Source organism: Cnephaeus nilssonii (genome assembly GCF_951640355.1).
Source record: "Cnephaeus nilssonii genome assembly, chromosome: X".
Lineage (NCBI taxonomy): Eukaryota > Metazoa > Chordata > Mammalia > Chiroptera > Vespertilionidae > Cnephaeus > Cnephaeus nilssonii.
This window is the reverse complement of record NC_137071.1, coordinates 108,476,277-108,495,930: the sequence shown is the minus strand read 5'-3', so window position 1 is coordinate 108,495,930 and position 19,654 is coordinate 108,476,277. Positions and strand designations below refer to the sequence as shown.

At 37.1% G+C, this 19,654-nt stretch overlaps 1 protein-coding gene across 3 annotated transcripts; it reads right to left on the bottom strand.

Annotated features, from left to right (window-relative positions):
• Nucleotides 1-1,968: 1,968 nt before the first annotated feature.
• Nucleotides 1,969-19,164, bottom strand: RAP2C (RAP2C, member of RAS oncogene family). Of its 3 annotated transcripts, none has more exons than XM_079765035.1 (4): nt 19,098-19,164; nt 16,708-17,487; nt 13,961-14,273; nt 1,969-5,493 (listed from the first exon to the last, which is right to left on the bottom strand). In XM_079765035.1, the coding sequence occupies exons 2-3, from the start codon at nt 16,978-16,980 to the stop codon at nt 13,995-13,997; spliced, it is 552 nt and encodes a 183-aa protein (XP_079621161.1). In that variant the 5' UTR covers nt 16,981-17,487; nt 19,098-19,164; the 3' UTR covers nt 1,969-5,493; nt 13,961-13,994. The 3 variants fall into 3 exon arrangements, with proteins under 3 accessions (XP_079621161.1, XP_079621162.1, XP_079621160.1); XM_079765036.1 differs by lacking the exon at nt 19,098-19,164 and adding an exon at nt 17,915-18,052; XM_079765034.1 differs by lacking the exon at nt 19,098-19,164 and adding an exon at nt 17,610-17,785.
• Nucleotides 19,165-19,654: the final 490 nt, after the last annotated feature.

Below are 19,654 nucleotides of genomic sequence, written 5' to 3'. Positions count from 1 at the left end.
AAGAGTCTTGGAGGATTTAATCTCAGACTCAAGGTCCTTCAATCCATATTTACATTATTCCCTCATGGACCAACTCTCTATAGTATACATTTTCCTTGGAAGTGAGTCTAGAAACAAGTACTTCTATTATAAGCAAACAGAAACCCAAGCAAACAAGGGGCAACCCACTCCCCTCAAAAAAAACCCCAACAAACTTAGTGCTGCAGAGGATGAAGATGGGGGAGAAAAGGTCTTTATCATGTTACCTAACTACTAGAAATGAAAATGAACAGTAGGAAATGTTTGAATTAGAATTCTCTGAAGAGTGAACACCCATCTGCCACACTGATTCTGTGACTATAATTTTTAAAAAATATTTTTGAACACCTATAATGCACTAAAAGTAAGCACTGTGTATGAAGAGAGGACTTAGGCAAAGCCCTGCATTCAAGGAGCTCACAGTCTATGGGGGAAAACTCATGAATTATAATAGCAGGACCACTGGGTTTGGGAACACGGAAGCCTGGGCCTGTACACAGAGTATGGCTTATAAGCACAGAAGTAGGTCATTGCTGACAAAGGATGTCTCTGGGATCAGCTGCACTTCTGGATCTCCATTCAAATATGATACGTTAAGGTAGCAAAAGGGTGCAGCTGAGCTCTGCAATAGATTCAGGATACAGCTGCTAAATCTAGCTAAAGTTTTTTTGGCACTAACTGGGCTGGATTCTGCCTAGTGGCCAAAGGCTGCCAAATCCTGATTTAAGACAATTGCCTTTCCAAAGAAAAATAGTTATAATGAAAATAGCTTATGTCTTATACAAACTCTTAGCAATATAACAAATGTATTACTTTTAAATAAGACCCATAGTATTCTGTTACATATGGACTATCATAGTGATTTAAAAGTTCTTTCTTACTTCTTGTTTCCATGAGTTTTATAATTTTAATAGCACTTATTTGACTATACCCAATGATGAATTGTTTTATAGCTTGTCTGAAAGAACTTTTGACAACATTTTAATTGTTTGACTTTGCCTTTATGATCTGAAGTCATAACTTTTCTGAGCCTTGGTTTCATCAACAACAAAATGGGGACAATGAAGTCCAAAATGTCAGATAGCAGCAAGGTTTAAATGATAGATATATTTGGAATCAGGAGCCTATCTGGAAAATGGTCCCTTTTCTTAGCAAAAAGTCTTACAACCTTGGATCTTGAACCCAAGCTGCTATATCCTGGAGGAGTGTGAAGACTAGATGAATCTTCTCCCTGGATAAGAATAACAGGAAGAGGGTAGAGAAGGGAAAGAAATAAAGGTCGCCTGGCTGTGACAGAGTACCCTACTGATATTCAACACTGATTTGGCTCTTCATGGTAGTTATCCCCTAGCTCTTACCCTACTCAATCCTCTCACCCCCTCTCTCTGTTATTCACTTGGCTAAAAATGTTAACTTTACTCAGGGACCATTGAGAAAGAGGTGAGCACAATAAGAGCTTGATAAGAGGGGCACAATGGGCATACAAATCTGACTCCATCTTAAAGCTAACCCTCCCTCTTAATTGAACCTGGACCCAGTTGTCCTATTTCCCTCAAGATTAAGGAATGAACAACAAAAAGGGGGTAATTATAACAGAGTGAAATGCCTGGCCTATGTAACTCCGTCTGTTTATCTGAGTTGTTCCTATGGCCTTCAGGCTTCTGCTCAGTCTTGCATATAAATATGCTAATCATTAGAGGAATTCTGCTTGCTTCAGTTTTACACAACCAGCCCCTTAACTAGAAGGTGCCTCTCCTGAGAAGATATGTACAAAAATAATGATTATTTATCAAAGATTTACAGGAATCCTGTGTCAAATCTTTCTTGGACCCTGATGGCAGCCAGATGTCTATTGTCAATCGCCTCTTGCCCCTCCCATTTCCCCTTCCCTTGACATAAAAGAAGTGTGAACACTGTACTTTCTTAAAATGGATTTGAGGCACCACAAGTTCTCCCGTCTTCTCGGTTGGCACATTCTCAATCAATAAATCTCTCCTTACTCCCACTCCACCAAAAAAATGTTAACATTGCTGAATGAAGGTATACTACTCCTTCACAGGAAAAGGGAGAGGGCCCTGAAATCATGAGTGCCTATGTCATTGTAGAAAAGGATATAATACTTCAAGGACAGCATCTAGTAAAGTATACATGGGATAATGGACACAGACAGTAGGAGGATGAGGGCTTGTGTTGGGGGGTGGGAGAGGCCGGCGAGTGGTCAATGAGGGGAAAAAGGAAACATATGTAATACTTTAAACAATAAAGAATTTAAATTTATAGAAAAAAGTATACATGGGGTGTTTGGTGCCCAGCTAAGGACCAGTAATCAATGGTAATATAATAAGATATTTTCTATGTATCATAACACAGATATATAAGCATGAACATTTTTATAAAAAGATTAATCAATTTCATATACATTCAGATACACAGAACTGTCCAACTTTTAAAAAAAGATTGAGTTTAAAAAACCTAGAGGTTAAAACATCTATTCAGTTCAGCAATTTAAAATCATTGAGTTATGGCAGTGCATTATTAAACTTCTTACTGGATAAAACAAAATGATAACTTAATTATGTTGAATTTTCTTAATTGATTAAGCATTTCAAATTTGATAATATTGTTTAATACCATCTGAAATTACCTATACTTGGATAATTCCCAGCCAACAGATGTATGGGGCCACTTTCTCTATATGTATTATTGTTTTACCCATTTTTTATAATTTCTAATTTATTTGTTATTCAATTGATTAAATACACATTTCAAGATATATAACAATTTTCCCCACATATGCCAGAATAGTGACTAAGGACACAAGTGAACATTTAACTTGTTTAAACATGTACTGTAATACCCATTATCATTTTCATAAAAGGTAATGACTTTCAGTTATGAGAGATTTATAAGCTAGCAAATCTAGAACAAGTAGCAATACAGCAAATAATTCAAGAAATCAACCTCAGTAATACATATGTCTATTTTATTAAAAAAGTTACAAACAGGTGGACTGCAGGGTCGTCTTACAAAATGACAAGAATGAAATCTATTGGAAAAATTTTACTTTTACAAATTTTTATAGGTCATTGTTCAATGTTTGTACTTGTTATTTGAGATTTTTAGTTTTCATTGATAAAGTTACAGTACATTAGATCCATAATAGGCTACATGATTTTATTTGCAGAGCCCTACTGCAGTGATTTGAACAACTCCTAAACAGATGCCATAGTAAAGACAAGACATATATTGCATTTAATATTAATTTATTTTCCTAATAAGCAACTTGACATGCAATCTATTAAGGAAGCTAAAATAACTTTTGGTCCCTTTTCTTAAAATGTGCTGGAGAAACCACCTTTAAATCACTTTCCCCTGATTCCTGTGATCCTAAGTGAATTCAAGTTAAATTTGCTGCTGAGGTTAGTGACAGAGAGATAGGGAGGGAGGAAGGGAGAAAGGGAGCGAGTCAGAGGGAGAAAGAGAGGGGAAATGAGTGAGAAAAACTATCCATAGGAAAGAAACTGTATAAAAAAATCTATCTGCAGAAAATTTAAATCATCATGAATTATTTGATTCCTTTAGATTTCACACAGCTAATAAAGATGAACCACAATCACTTAACCAACTTTGAGTGTTTGGTTTTAAGTTTGGTATTAAAGTGCAAACTTATTCATTTCAAGCAGTTAATAAATAAGAAACAATGTTTTGCCTCTACCCTTATAATCTCAGGATAGATAAAATTTAAAACTTAAGATCAAGGGTTCACTTTGAGGGAATTTGATCAGGAATCAAATGCAACACGATTTAAAAAAAGGAAATCAAAGTTTAATCAATTTCTATGCAATAATTAATGGTCATGCTGACCAATAAATCACATGAATGTAGATATCACTTTATTTGAACGTCACACACAATATAAATTTAAAATTGCCACACCCTTCCATAAACCATCACTGCATATATTAGACCTTTCCTTGACAAAGTTATTGAGCTATTATTATAGATGAAAAGTGTAGTTTTGGTTTTTTTAATTTTGTTTTATTTAGAAGCATGTTCAAATGACTAAAGCTGGGCTCCTAAAATCAAGAACTTTGGTGCAGTAGGTGAGCTGCAGTTATTAACTTCTGCAAATTAAATGCACACAACTAAATCAAATAAAAAACCCAAAACCAAAATACTGTCAAACTTACAAAATGTTAAAATCATTGCTAGAAAAAGCATTTGTCATGATGTTAAAACTGAACCAAAAGATTATTCTTTATAAATTTCCTTTCTTTATGTTTCTATATCTGTGTTATTGATAAAATGTTCAAGTATTCAGACAAAATGTGCTGATTAGGTAAACAACATGGAAGGCAATGGCTATTAGAAGCACATTTGGACAAAAAAAAAAAAAAAGCCCAGAGACTTGGCGCTATCCTCCCGATACACAGATTTTCGTCTCTACTACGAACATGCTTCTTTAAAATAACTAAAAAGCAATTGTGATAGTGCAAGAAAACTTTAACAATATTGCTTTAAACTATTATTTGTAAAGACAAATATTAAGAACTAGAAAGTGTATATGATTTTACTTGAATTCAATTTTACATGTGCAGAAGTCTATTAGATGTCAATTACAAGCCTGATAGGCAAAGCTGAGCTATCTCTGTTTAGATATACAATTAATTTACCATGGATACAATATCCCTTTTCAAAGGCATTGCTAAGTAGGTCATAACTAAATTTAGATCTTAACAGAAAGGAAAATGTTACTGCTGCAATTTGATGCTGTAAATGAGATTAACACATGTGAAAACCTAATGGAATCAAATATTTAACTCTTCAGCTAAATGCTCTACAGTCAATTTCAAATAGCAATTGTGACTTTCAGAACATGTTAACTACAAAAATACATTACAAACTGCACTTGAAGAAAAGGGATATTACATCCATTCAGGTGAAAACGTGATATTTAGTTTCTTTTTACAACACTGCCACACGTAAACAAAGTCTCAAAGTATTAACCAACCATTTAAAGGAGAAAGATTTTACAAATAGGATGAAGCACTGGTACGAGGTAATATACAGAAGTAACCATTTGTTTAAGGCTCAATTTTTTTCTCCATTATAACTTTCTTTTAAAAGGCATTGAGTAGGTAATACTGAGTTTGAGTATTTAATAAATACAAGTTGAGAAACTGATTAAAGAAATCAATTAAAATATTAAAAATTAATTCTTGCATATTAGCCATCAATAAGAACTTAGAAAGCTACAAAAGGACTGATTGGTAAAGAATAGATTTTAAACATATGGTAAACGTGCTAAGCATTTCTATTTAAGGTCAATGGATCTTGAAGCCAAAGACCTTATGCACTTAATTAGATGTATGGCAACATGCTGTAATAGAGACAGGTTTACCAAGGCTCAGTTCTGCAACCCAGGTTGTAAAGTTCTCCAAAGCAGCATCTGTGCAAATTTCCTCTGAGTTTTATCTGCAATTAAGATAAAAATGTCATAAAAATATAGTAACATAGATTAACATTCAAAATGAGAACACTGACAACAGATCTATTTACACATGGAAGTGGTATCAGAATAACTATCTCAAGGTCAAATTGTACTGTGTTCACCATCAGTTTAAGTAAAAAAGTAATTTTCCATGGTCCATAAAAGTCAATAAAAAGTAGAAACACTCTAATGATGCATTGGATATAATATACTGCACATATGTAACTACCCTAGTTTATTTTTTAAATACTATTATATTTCATGCTTGTATTATACATCATACAATATAAAAAATGCTCTTACTGGTTTAAAAGATCTTACAGTATAAAAGTGGCACATGTATTTTTAATGGAAAATGGTATTAGAATTAAATGTATACTACTTACATGCTAATATAAGTAGGCGAACAAAACTTTCTCAAAATTTAGGAGTTTTGTGTTGTTTTTTTTTTTGAGAATTTAAAATACGAAAATGTAATACCATCAGGGTCTAGCTATTGAGCACCTACTAGGTGCCCTGACTTGAGATATGCTGCTGACAGGAGTTCATACGTTCTACTCTGGTCTGCCCTTTTTGGGACATTCTCCCAACCACAGGAACTTCTATGATTGGGATGTCTCAGTCTCTGCTCTTACAATTGTTAGACTTCTGCCCTTCTAATTAATATCAGAGAGAGGGGGTGTCTATTATTCAGACACAATGTCCTGTAACTGTGCTGGGTCACTAAATAGCTTCTAGGAGAGTGGAATTACATTTATATCTAATGTAAAAAAATGTTAAATAAAGCCAGAAACAAACAGTAGAATAGCAACTATGAAAGACTGCCAAGTGAAACCAATTTATGATAATCTAAGGGCTCTACCAATGTTTATACATGCATAATTTCAATGTCATTTGACAGCTACACTTTTATTTGTATTCAAAGAGCCTGAGAGAATTCTTTATTAGAAGCTATATCATAAAATAATTACTTTTTAAAAATGTCTCTCTGCTCATTATTGTTGCAATTCTGTCACCTAAACACATTAGGAAAAATAGGCAAAAGTTTGTCTCTAGAAATTATTATAAAAACATTTTTCCAATTAAATTTTAAAAATTTTCGCATTAAAGGAAATTGTTAATTGGAACACTGGTTATTTAAGTTTGGGCAAGTTCAGTTTCCTCATTATTAAAATAAGGGTAAAATTCTTTCACCAGACGTTTGGTAAATATCATAATACCTTATATGTGAAACATAAGGTAGTTTTTCATTTCTCAACTGTTACAAATTTCTACAAGATCAGGATTATATCTTTGATACCCAGACTAAAGACCATTTCATTTTTTTACCCTCATTTAAATTTTCATACCTATTTGAACACAACAATATGTCATACATGCAATTCTCTGGGAAGTTGTTTCCATAATCCACAGTAAACTTTCCTCAATTAATTTGTATTAGTAAATTTGCTATAAATTTTAATCCACATTTTTCAAATTAAATAATTATAAATATTTTGGATTTTCAAATATGATTATGTCTGTGAAAACTTGTATTATGTGATGATTTAATAATTCAGGCATTCTCTGAAGTCAGATTGAGGAAATAGTGATTATTTCTAGCCAAAATAAACCCTAAGAATACAAACCAGCTTATTAACCATGATGTACATTAAATAAAATGTGATATATGCATTATTTCCCACCCTCTAAAAACCTGGTTAACATTTGCTCCATCAATATTCCACAGGATGACAATACTCTAGTGAACTTAAGAGACAGATAAATTCTGGGTCATACTTGACAATCTTAATAGGAGGCATACCTTTAAATAAACAGATTATTAATTACAGCTACTTTCAAGAGGGTAATAAATTTTAATTCTATGGAGTAATAAATCTTGAAGCAAAAACTTATATTAAGCATAAAGGACAGTCTCAGATTAGAATTTCATAAAATGTAAAATACAAAAGTTATTGCTTCTCACTGTGACAGCAAAATTTTCACTGTACTAACAACTCTCATTCATTTAAAAAGCATTCTAGAAGCTTTATAGGCAGTTGGTCAAACTCATACTTTTTAATTCCAAGGATATTGCAGACACATTGCAAAAGTATAACTTGCTTCTTGTAAGATAGAACACAAGTGATCCTCGTCCTCACTCTCAAGTTTCCAGCAAGAAACCCAACAATGCTTAACTCTGGAAGCCTCTGTTCAAACTCTTTCGTAACTGTTTACACTTCTTTCTAATTAGATTTTGTTATGGAAGAGCCAAAGAAAAATCCCAAACAACAGGCCAAACTTTTTATTCAGGAAATTATGAAACAGGGTCTCCTAAGTGGGATAAATTGGTACATGAGAGTACCAAACACAGAATTGAAAGAACAAAGACCATTATTTATGTCAGCATGAAGAAAAAGGGAGATTCTTGATTCAAGACTAGCACATCATTTCACGTGGCAGCAGAATGCCTGGGATTTTAACAAGGGCTCCTGAAAGGCTTAACAGTTTATGAGTGATTTTTTAGGTGAGCTGCACTTACAATTTCTAAATATAATGGTATTTGTTGGCATTATTTTTAGCAAATATAAATATGAAATCATAATTGATTTTAAGTTTTTTTCATTTTAGACATATGATATTCTGGGGATTTAACAAAAAAAATTAAAAACTAAATTACCCTTCACATTTTTTACCTTGCATTTTCATATTCAAGATAAATATTGATTATATTGGCAAAACACTAGGCTGGAATTCCGTTGATAGAAGCTATGTTTATGTTAAATAATCTTGTTTGTTTATCCTAATTTGCATAATAATCTTAAAGCTTATTGGGGGTGGAGTGGGAGGACTCTGTAATTAAAAGTGCTCACCAGTTACCCATTAAACACAGAGCGCAAAACCTGAACTATGGAACAGAATCCTTGAATGAAAGTGGAACATTGCTTTAAGGAGAACATGCACTTTGATAGTTTATGTGAACCCAGGGAAGAAGAGAAGGGATAAGCAATTTTTCTTATGTCTTGACCTAAAATAAAATATCTTTAAGTTTAAATTATGACGAGTTCGATTCTGATATCTCAGATAGTATGACCATGTCCACTGATAATAAGCAGTAGCAGTGTGAGCCCAATGATTTGATCCTAGCTGCTAACTTTGAATTAGACCAGGTAGGGAGGGCACTGCTCCCCTCAACTCTAAATTGCTTTTACTGTATCCAATATTCCTAAGACTGTGATTAATCAAAAGAATTTTGGGGTATGTTTTTGATAGGATAAGTTTTTCTTAATGATATTATCTTCTGGATTTTATAATTATACTGAGAAAAAATCCCACGAGGGGAATCCTTCCTGTAGTATGGCTAGAATACTTCCTCGATGGCAATTCTCCAACTCCATGATGCAATTTTTCTTAATTCTACTGATGGTTCATTCTAAGCCACAGAGGTAATGAAGTAAAACTGAATGGCTCCCATGCATTTCATTCTGCAATAAAAGCCTAATCTTGAGGTTAAAGGAAGCAATTAAAGAGGGAACAGATATTTAAAAAAAAAGAGTCATTCTAATCACCAGACACTTCAACACCCAAAGCAGGTCTAACTAAGCACCTATTCACTCTGAACAGTCACAAACCATGAACCTTGTAGGGGTTAGTAAAGGTCTGAGAGAATTTGTAGGGCAGAAAGGACAAGGCAACTCTGTTCTCCCCTTCTACCCTAGGGTCATTGCAGGTCTTTATGGTACACATTACCACTAAAGCATGCTTTCTCCTCCATTCAGAGCCACCATGCCATAGGCTCATTTTGAACTGGATGACAAATGAGCTTAAAATAAGCTACCTTCCCCGCTCAAAGTGATGTGCAAAATAGGGCTGGGTGGGGGGAGTATCTATCTAAACTGTAACTTCTGCAACAGAATTCTGCCCCAGTGTTTTACTGGTATGATTAATATTTAACTTGGATATGAAAATGCCAGCACTTTAAAATATACAATGTGATTTAATTTTCATGTTTTCTCCTCACAAATGCTAACTCCCCAGAATATCATATCTAATTAAAAGATGAAAAAAATAATAGAAACAATTGATTCCACACATTTATTTTAAAAAATTAAAATACTAATCAATTCCACTGTTTTTAGAAATAGTAAGGCCAGCTAGACTAAAATGACATTAATAAATTGTTCAGCCTTTCAGGAGCTTTTGTTAACATCCCAGGCATTCTGCTGCCACGTGAAATGATGTGCTAGTCTTGAATTAAGAATCTCCCTTTTTCTTCGGGATGACATATATAATGAACTGAGGCTGACATAAATAATGATCTTTGTTCTTTCAGCTTGATTCCTGGCGTTTGGTACTCTTATGCACCATTTATCTCTTTGGGAGAACCCTTTCCATAATACATGGAGAAAATAAGATCAAATTTTGCAGGAGATCTTCAAACTACACTGAGTGGCCAGATTATTATGATCTCTGAACGCATAATAATCTGGCCACTCAGTGTATACCCTATATAATAAGAGGCTAATATGCAAATTGTCCCCTTGACCAGGAGTTTGACCAGCAGGCAGGCCGGCCAACCGCCCATGTCCCTCATGTCCCCTCCCCCCGCCAGGCTGGCCAGACCCCAACCATGCACGAATTCATGCACCGGGCCTCTAATACACACACACACACACACACACACACACACACACACACACACACACACACTGAGTGGACTGGGATATAGGAATCCTTGAAAACTAATCTTTTAAAAGAGTCTATTTGCCAAAAGGGTATTTACCAAATTGTCACATTTAAGGGAAAACTTTACTGCACTTTCCACCTTCCTTTCAGGAAATCAACGGAATATTTTAGGATATTATTTTACTCCTTTTTGGCATTCCCTCTGTTTGGAATCACCTCTATCCATTGCCCATCCACTCATACCCTACCTATTCTTTTAAAAAATATTGTTGTTGAGAGTATTACAGATGTCCCCCCATTTTCCCTTCATTGCCCCCCTATTCTTTAAGGCCTGGCTCAAATGCTACTGCTCCCCAATTCATCTAAATCAGTGGTTCTTAGCCAGTGGAAATTTTGCCCCCCTAGGAGGCATTTGCCCATGTCTGGAGATATTCCTGCTTGTCACAACTTGGGGGTGGGGGGATGCTACTGGCATCTAATTCAGGGATGCTGCTAAACATCCTACACCCACTGCAACAAAAATCCCAGAATGTTGAGAAACCAGCTCGAAATGGATGTCATCTTTCCTTTTCCTGATCCCCCCAGTACTGTAATTTAATTCTTTTATATCATTATGAGATTAACAAAACACCCAACATTCTCAACAACAGTATATATACACCAAAATAGCCATCTATCAATTATTCACACCAACACATAGGAGCTAGTAAAAGCTTCTCTGATGTAGTTGGTAAAAGTGAAACAGGCCGCAACACTGACCTGGGTTTCTATTACAATGCTGCTGCACAGTAAAAGAAGTCCTTCAGTGCACTTGATGGCAGGCTCCTTGGGTCAGTAAGGAAACCAGCCATGAAAGCAGTACATAAAGAATCTGGCTCTGAATCCAAACTTACACTAAGATTACTGCCAGTGGGAGGTTGAAAGGTGAGGAAACAATCCTAGGAGCCACGCAGATAAACAGGTGTTGGGCAAGAGAGTGGTGACCCAAACTGAAAGGTGGTTAGAAATAAATGTGAGGAATTTTCAGAAGCAATTCATAGAGCATTAATTTTTCCCTTTCAACCATCACGTACTTCTGACTTACTCGAGTCTTACTATTTCTAACTTGGACAAAGGTACTCTTCTTAATATTAAAGACAGCATTTCTCAAATCATCTTTACTTGTCAAAGTTGGTTATTCAATCTAGATTTGGGATTGACAGACTTCAGAGTTTCATGACTCAAGCTACAGGATTCAGAATTTTTTTAGGTAAATAGTGAGCAAGAGGTACAACCACAAATGTTCTGGACCTCAGATTACAGATTTCAATACACATCAGTTCAATCTTATTTGAGGGAATATGAAAAATTACATATAATGTGCTTTGTTCTAAAAGATCTTGATCAGGGATTCCCTTTAATATTTTCAGAAATTCAGCTGATTAGATATTTTATTTCATGGTTCACTCTTTCAATGGTGTATTCTGCTTGCAAAAATGAAAACCAAACAAAAAACTACACAGGCAACTTGAGCCATTATAAAAAAAATGAGCAATTATTGGTATTAATATTTTCTGATTTTTTGTATATTAGTTAACAAAATATGTAAACAGACTTGGCTTGAAATATAAAAAAGATATTTAATCATTTCTGTAGGTAACCAAATGAATTAAAAGTAATTTGGTCACAAAAGTTACAAAATAAAATAAACTCAGGAAACCTACTTGGGTCCCCTCCCTGCTAAAGGGAGTCTGTTTATCTCTCAATAAACTTTGCTTTCACTTAAAAACTAATAATAAACTAAAATAAACTCAGAAATAATCCACAATAAGACTTAAAAATTGCTTTAGAAATTGCCCATTTGCTTATTTGACTGAGACCAATTTTATTCTGTTTACTTTCTATAGCTGTCTATAATAATGGTAGAAAGAAAATTGGGAATATTTTTGAGGACTGGTTGATTTTTTTTTTATGATAAAACTAAAACATGTACGTTTTTGTCATTTGCCCAGTTAAAAGTGTCAGGAAGAGAAATAGAGCATACTGGTGAAGATATAATCACTATACAGAACTTGTTCAAACTTGAAGCTGGCTTACAGTTTAAGACGAAAGATTATAGAAACAAGAACATGAGTCTCAATCACCTATATACACTTGTTACTTCCTCAAAAGACTATTCTGTAAGTGCAACACTATCAGTAAAACATGCTGGACTATAGTCTGAACAGTGATTTTATAAGGTAACAGATGTGGCTAGGTATAAGAAAATAAATGAGTTTCCATCAAATTCTGGTATGCTGGAAAGTTGATGAGTGAAATCCTTTTGAATAAAACACTGTTGTCATCCTTCCTTTTCAAAGATGATACTACCTGACAGTAACTTTTGTCTGAAAAGATGAGTTAGGGACCGTTAGTTAGTCTTTTGTCCAGGGAGTACATGAAGCCAGACCTTTGATTAGAAATCATCACTGCAATGTGAAATGCCTGTTGCCATTTGTAGCACTGCCTTCTAGACTTGAGGTCAGTCTTGGCTCAAAATAATCAATTCTATTCCTAATGTTGTCGGGCTAGTCTGGCATTTGCTGTGATTTCTCAGTCATCCAGACTATTGGTTGTTTTATCTCATTATCTAAATGTTACTAAGTGAGTTTATTTGCCCATTTTTTATGTCTAGATTTAAAAATCATGATATGAATAAATAATCTAATTTTAAATGCTCAATAAGTATTATACACTGAGTGGCCAGATTATTATGATCTCTGAACGCACAATAATCTGGCCACTCAGTGTATATCCTATATAATAAAAGGCTAATATGCAAATTGTCCCCTCAACCAGGAGTTTGACCAGCAGGCAGGTGGGCCAACCGCCCATGTCCCCTCCCCCTGGCCAGGCTGGCCGGACCCCACCCATACACAAATTCATGCACTGGGCCTCTAATATATATATACACACACACACACACACACACACACACACACTGAGTGGCCAGATTATTATATGTTCAGAGATCAGAATAATCTGGCCACTCAGTGTATATCAACTTTTCCAAAAACTCATTCATTTGAAAAAATTTTAAGTCATTATTTAACTCAATGAAAAGTTTCAAGGTTTTGTTATTATTTTATTGTTTGTTATTTATTAAAATGAGTAAGAACATTCCCTAGGCTTAGAACTGTTCCTTCTAACACATCACAGATGATTTTGCCAGATTCTCATTTGAACTATATATTCATGATGAAGTCAAGGTACACTGTGGCACTATAATTTGTTATTATCAGAAGTGACTTAAGTCCCTCAAATTCCAGGTACAGAAGATGAACTTGATTAAATAATCATTCTGTTAAATCAAGCATATGGGTGATTAGTAAATTGATTATTTCAATTATAGCAGCTCTCTAGTCAAGCATAAAAAGTATAGAGAACAAAACTAATCTTCTTCTGAAATTATTACCGGATGCTCTCTTGTGCATTCTGGATGCTAAATCACCAAAACACTGAAAAGGTGTATTATCCTTTAACTCACCCCACCCCATAGGAATGCTATCAATCAAGCAGAAAGAGAATAGTAACTCACTTGAAAAAATAAATCCTCTGATGGAAATATAAGCAATTTCTTACCTTTGTTTCCATTATCTGTATTTTTCAGGCATTCAGCATTGAATGTTGACTATTTTGTGCAAAGGGAAATGTTACTTTAAAAATAAAGAAATTTAAGGTAGCACAATGTGTTTTAATATTAACTGGCTTTGTTATATACGATCAAAAACAAAACGTTCTCTGGTTCATAAGATTTCATCGACTAACCTGCTCGGTATGGCCATGATTGAGGTTATCTTTTTTACTGGACAACACAAGTTGTACAACACTGATCTTGCTTCTCGGGCAGGGATGAATAGTTCATTTGCCTGACGATCTCAGCAAAAAGTTCATCCACCATTGATTTACTTTTTGCCGATGTCTCCATGAAAGGACAGCCCCATTCTTGAGCCAGAGCTCTGCCTTCTGAAGACATAACCTCTCTTTCTGGTTCCAGATCCACTTTATTTCCTACTAGGATTAGTGGGACTTTTTCATATCTCTTCACTCTGACAATCTGATCTCTCATTGGCTTGATATCCTATTCAAACAATCACAAGAAAAAAGAAAAAAAAATTATGCTGTTTGCATAACCAAAACAGAAGTATTGCAATCTCCTAAGAGCTCACACCTCGGTGAGTAAAGAAAGCTGAATCCAAAATAAAACCACACACCCAAATAGAGAAAATGTAATTTTCTACAGTAAAGTTGGAACTAGATTATTTCCACAGACTCTACCTGCTGGATTTCTGTCAAGAATATAAAATGTTGGTTACACACTAACTTTAGGATTCATTTAATCACTTCTTTCCCACAGTCTATAATGATTTAAAAAGTTCCCAAATATGATTAATCCATTCATACATAATGGTGTTTGCCCTTCTCCTTAAACCTGCCAGCTTGTCATCACTCCTCCTAACACTTGATATCCTAGCACAGGATTGTAGCATCTATGCATTCCTAGCCATTTAGTAAGAGCACTTGAGAGAAAAGTGTTTAAGGTGGAAACAAAAACACTGTGTCATGCCTAGAAGAAAGTTAAAAATAGATTCCTGCACGTATATGTTTCATTTTAAATTTAATGGTATATTTTTATCTCAGTAAAATTAAATACCTTAAAATATGTTAAATATAATGGAAACTATTTTAACAATGAGCAGCTCCTGGAATGGACAGGCAGGTGAGAGTCTGGGTGGGAAAAAGTCATACTTTTCTTTGCCTATATTCGGGTTTACAATTTGAATTTCCCCCCAAGTGTATTATTTTTTCTAAGTAGTTACAACTAATCACAAAAGATAAGAGCTTTAGCAATTCTCCAGTAGCATCAACTTGGAGGGGAGGTATTGATTAAAGACAATATCATAGATTTTATACTAACATTACACTTTTTATTTTTCATAACTTAAAAGTTTTAACTCAAATATAAATATGTGATTAATTTAAATAGTTACAGTAAACAGAATATTCACAGGTAGGATGAAGAAAAAAGAGGGGGCTGTGAAAATTTACAAAAACATAGTTATTTGATATTTGCAACAATTTTATATGATCATGTATCAATTCAATCTTCTAGGTTAAGTTTCTTTTCCCCTGCATCTGCATGGAAACCCAAGTTCAGCTGAGAATCCAAATTTATGGCATTTGGGTTTAAAAGAGTTTAAGTCTCTGTTGAAACAATGGCAAATTTTTCACTCCGTATTCATGGCTAGAACAGAAGTAGATATAATTGAAATCTTATGAAAAAAACCTTCAAAAGACTTCCAGCCTCAAGAGAGTCAGCTAATAGAATAACAAATTTCCCAAGATCCTTCAGAAAGAAAATGCCTGCCAAATAGCACCTTTAGTACTTCTGGGGGGGAAATGATGTTATGATATTCTTGCTTTGGAATTTAAGCCTACATAAGATGAACTTGAGTTTGGTCAATATAACTTTTATTCATTCACCCAGAATTATTATCTGTAAAAGAAAAAATCCTTAAGTGCTATATCTGGTTACTGAAAAAGTTCACTATAGTACTTCAAAATACTAAGAAAAGTGGAATTAGCACATTACCGTGACTAAACTATTTAATGTCTCTTAAGTAAGCAGCATTAACTGAATACCATTAAATGTAGAAAAATATCAATTTCCTAAATCAATGGAGGTCAATATAATGGGTCAATATGAAGTTATTTTCAAGGAACAAATAGCAACATTTATTGCATCTCTTAAAATAATGTTAAACCTTCAGTCTGTCTCCTAATGGAGGACAGGGCAGATTTTCCGAGGAAACTGGATCATCTCCAGTTTGGCCACCCAGGCAGGATTATAAATCTGCATTTGTTCAATGTTCCCAGATCCCTGTACTTTTGATAAATATAGTCAGTGTTATCAGAAACAATTTGGATAACTGGAGAAAAGGAGGAGCATTCTACATTTGCAATTAGTAACTTTTCCTTCACATGCCCCAAGTAAGTAAAATGCCTAGAAGGCAGGTCTCAAGTTCATCTTGCAGCACTAAGATTTATGAATCCGGTTGAGAAACTTGGGTGAGCACAGAGAAGGGGTGGGGGAAAACAATCACAAAGCAATTATATATGCAACAGATATTAGACTCCAAGTAATTTTCCTTCCAAAATGATGTATTTACCCGAGATTATTTGTTAATGTTTTGTTGAGTATATTAATCAATACTTGTTGAATTGAACAAGCAACTTCATAAAGTTATATTCCAAACTAAATACACACGGAATGACATTTTTCACTTTTCTTTGGCTTAAAAAAAAAGTTTAAAATATTTGTTGACAGTTGTTATTTTACTACTCTCTATAGAAACAACCCAATACTTTTTCATGCCAGGGGTAACCTCAAAAATGCGCCATGTCTAACTTTCAAAAGCAAAACATAGTCATTAACGCACAGCTCAAGCAAACCAGAAGTAAAAGTAGGATTACCACACCCCCTTTTAACAAATTACAAAACTTGGTTTGGTTACCTGAAAAGACTGTTGATTCACGAGACTATAAACCAGGATGAAACCTTGACCGTTTTTGATGTAGAGATCTCTCATGGAGGCAAACTGCTCAGTTCCTGCGGTGTCCAGAATTTCCAGCACGGACGGGGAAGAGTCCACTTCGATCTCTTTGCGGTAGAAATCTTCAATGGTGGGGTCATATTTCTCAATGAAAGTCCCAGTGACAAACTGCACAGTCAGGGCAGATTTGCCAACCCCTCCGCTCCCTAACACCACTACCTTGTATTCCCTCATGAGTCTCCCCTTCACCCACTCCTACACGAGGGAGGAAAAATAACGCCCCGCTAGCTGCGGTACGACTGGGGAGGCGGAAGATGGGCGGAAATCTGCGAACTGGGGAGGAGAGTGCAGAGAAGCGGAGGGCCCAACGGGGAAAGAAGAGGAAGTTAAAGGCGGGGGAGGGGAAAGAGCGAAGTGTCGGGGTGGGTGGGGATGAGATGGTAAACAGGGGGCGTGGGGAGGAGGGCGCTCCAGGAGAAGCCCAGCAAGGGTGGGGAGAAGAAACGCGCCCCTCGAGGCGAGGGCTGGAGGCCGCAGATCTGGCGCCCAGGCGGGCAGGCGAGTGACGGAGGAGCCCGCAGCCACGGGCTGCCCCCACCCCTCCCCCGCCCTTCACACAAAGGGGCCCAGGGACCCCGCTTCCTGCTCTCGCTGTTAAGCTGGCCCAGGCCTGTGGGCTCCTCTCCCTTCACTGCCGCCGGGCGGGTCTCAGGGCCGCAGCTCCCGCGGGCGTTGTCCGGCCTGGGATGGGAGAAAGGGGTGCACGTTACCCGCCTGACCTCCCCGCCCCAAACCAGCAGGCTCCCCCAGCACCCCCCATCCCCCGACTGGCTGTCTCGGCCAACGCAGCCTTCGCCGCTTACCCTACAGTCTGCACCCGCCCGGCCGCCCGGGAGGCTCTATCAAGCCAAGGCCATGGCTACGGGCCGGCTCCTCAGTATCACCGCCGCCCCAGCGCTGCTATTCGCAGAGGGGAGAGGGGCGGGTGCCGTCCTGGAGGCGACGGCCCGCAGAGACTCCAGGCAAACCCACCTCTTTTTTTTTTCCTCACCCACCCCCCACCCCCCCACCCCAGCACACACCCGGAAGGGTTTCCCTGACACACTAGCTTGAGGTGCCCCAGTTCCCCGAGACTGGACCGGATCACTTCCGGTGGGGAAAGTCCCACCTCTTCAGAGTGAGGCCCTTGGAGCTCCGGCCGCGCCCTGCTGAGCTAGACGGCTGGGGACTGTTTCTGGTCCGCGCTGTGGCCTTGGCAGAGGGCCTCTCAGAGGACCTCCAGCGCCCTTCCTTTCCGCGCCAGCCCGAAGCTGCTGCTGATTCTGCTGCTGCTGACAGTCCCACCCCAAAGCCATTGAAGCCCCTCCTTGTCTCAGCTGCCCTCAGCTCCGCCTGAGTACTTGATGAGCTCGTTGGCCTGTGCCGGACAGCCAATAATTATCTAACGACCGGAGAACGCCAAACATCCCTGGACTAGAAGTCGCGAGGAAAATAAAACAGCCAAGAAAGTTTACTCTCTTCGCTGGTATTTCTTTCAAATGATAGTGTTGTGTTTTTTTTCTAAGAAATGCATGCAAATTACCCCCAGACTTCACTATTGCTCTGATTCCCTATGTGGTGTGTTTTACTTAGCTGCGCCTGACAAATAATTAAATACACAGTACTTTTATCCTCTGACAAATCTGACTTGACTCTACCAGCAAATGCCAAAGTCACTCCTCTTTCTTGTCACCAGGCTCAGAAAACAAAAGGAATGCAAATAGACTTCACAGGTACTCCAACTCAGCTTTGCTTCTCTTTGATTCTAACAGCTACACAGCAGGAAAGGTAAACAATATTCAAGGAAGATTTGATTGGAAATTGTTTATTCCTGCAGATTAACATCTTTTATTCTTTCATTATCTGCATGCACAGCAATTTATATGGCTGGGTTTTCCTCGTTAAAGTTTTTAACAGCCATCCTTCCTAGTCATTGAAATTCCAAAGGGAAGGACTCTGGTGTTAAACACTAACTTTCTATTTTTAGATAAAATTGGTACTTCTTACATATCTTTCCCTCTGCCAACTTTCTATTTGTAAACTTTGTGTCAGATCCACGGGCCCAGAAAGCTAGGTTATATTTTAGGAATGTCACTCCCTCCTTGATTCAGGCACGCACCCAGAAACCTGTGAGACTTAATGGCCAGTCCTGCTAAATTGACTCCAAATTCCTTGCCTGCAAGCCCTAATGGTCAGAATGTATAAAAAATATTACCAAACTCAAATTGTTAGATAATAGAAAACAAGCAAATCACAGTAGTGTAAAGAAGTCCTACTGTGTCTCTCCCTGAGTATTCCCCAAAGTCACTTACAGTATCCAAAGGACAGTTTAGTTCAATTTCTCTTCGGCCTAGGGCTGGTGCAATCAGTCCAGTGAAGTCCTCAGCTCTGGCTCCAGCTGGCCCAGGTCTCCCCTGATATCTGAGACACTGCCCTCTGCTGGAAGAGGTTTGGTCTAGGAGTTATGAGTTTGCCCATAGGTCACTGCTCCTTCCACATGTGCTGTTGCCTGATTTGGAGCTCTGCTGCCCCATCTCCTTGTCTAGCTGTCTCCAGACTGTCTGGTGGAATCACCAGCCCTGCTTGTAACTGAGTCTAGAAATTCCTCTTCTGATCTAGCAATCAGCGTTGAGCAGTCTGGCAACTTACTGCACTGTTACTAAACTGCCAGAACGTGCTGCTATTCTTTTTGAGGTCATCCCACCTGTTGGCAACTCTAATAGCTCTGATTGTGTTGGCCAAAGTGTTTTAGAGAGAGTTCTTTGTTTCTCCACGCAGTAAAACATACTCTTCCTCTCAGGACAGAGTCCCACTGGGTTGCTCTCAGAAACTACAGGGTTGATAAATGTCATGCTCAGTCTGAAGATCC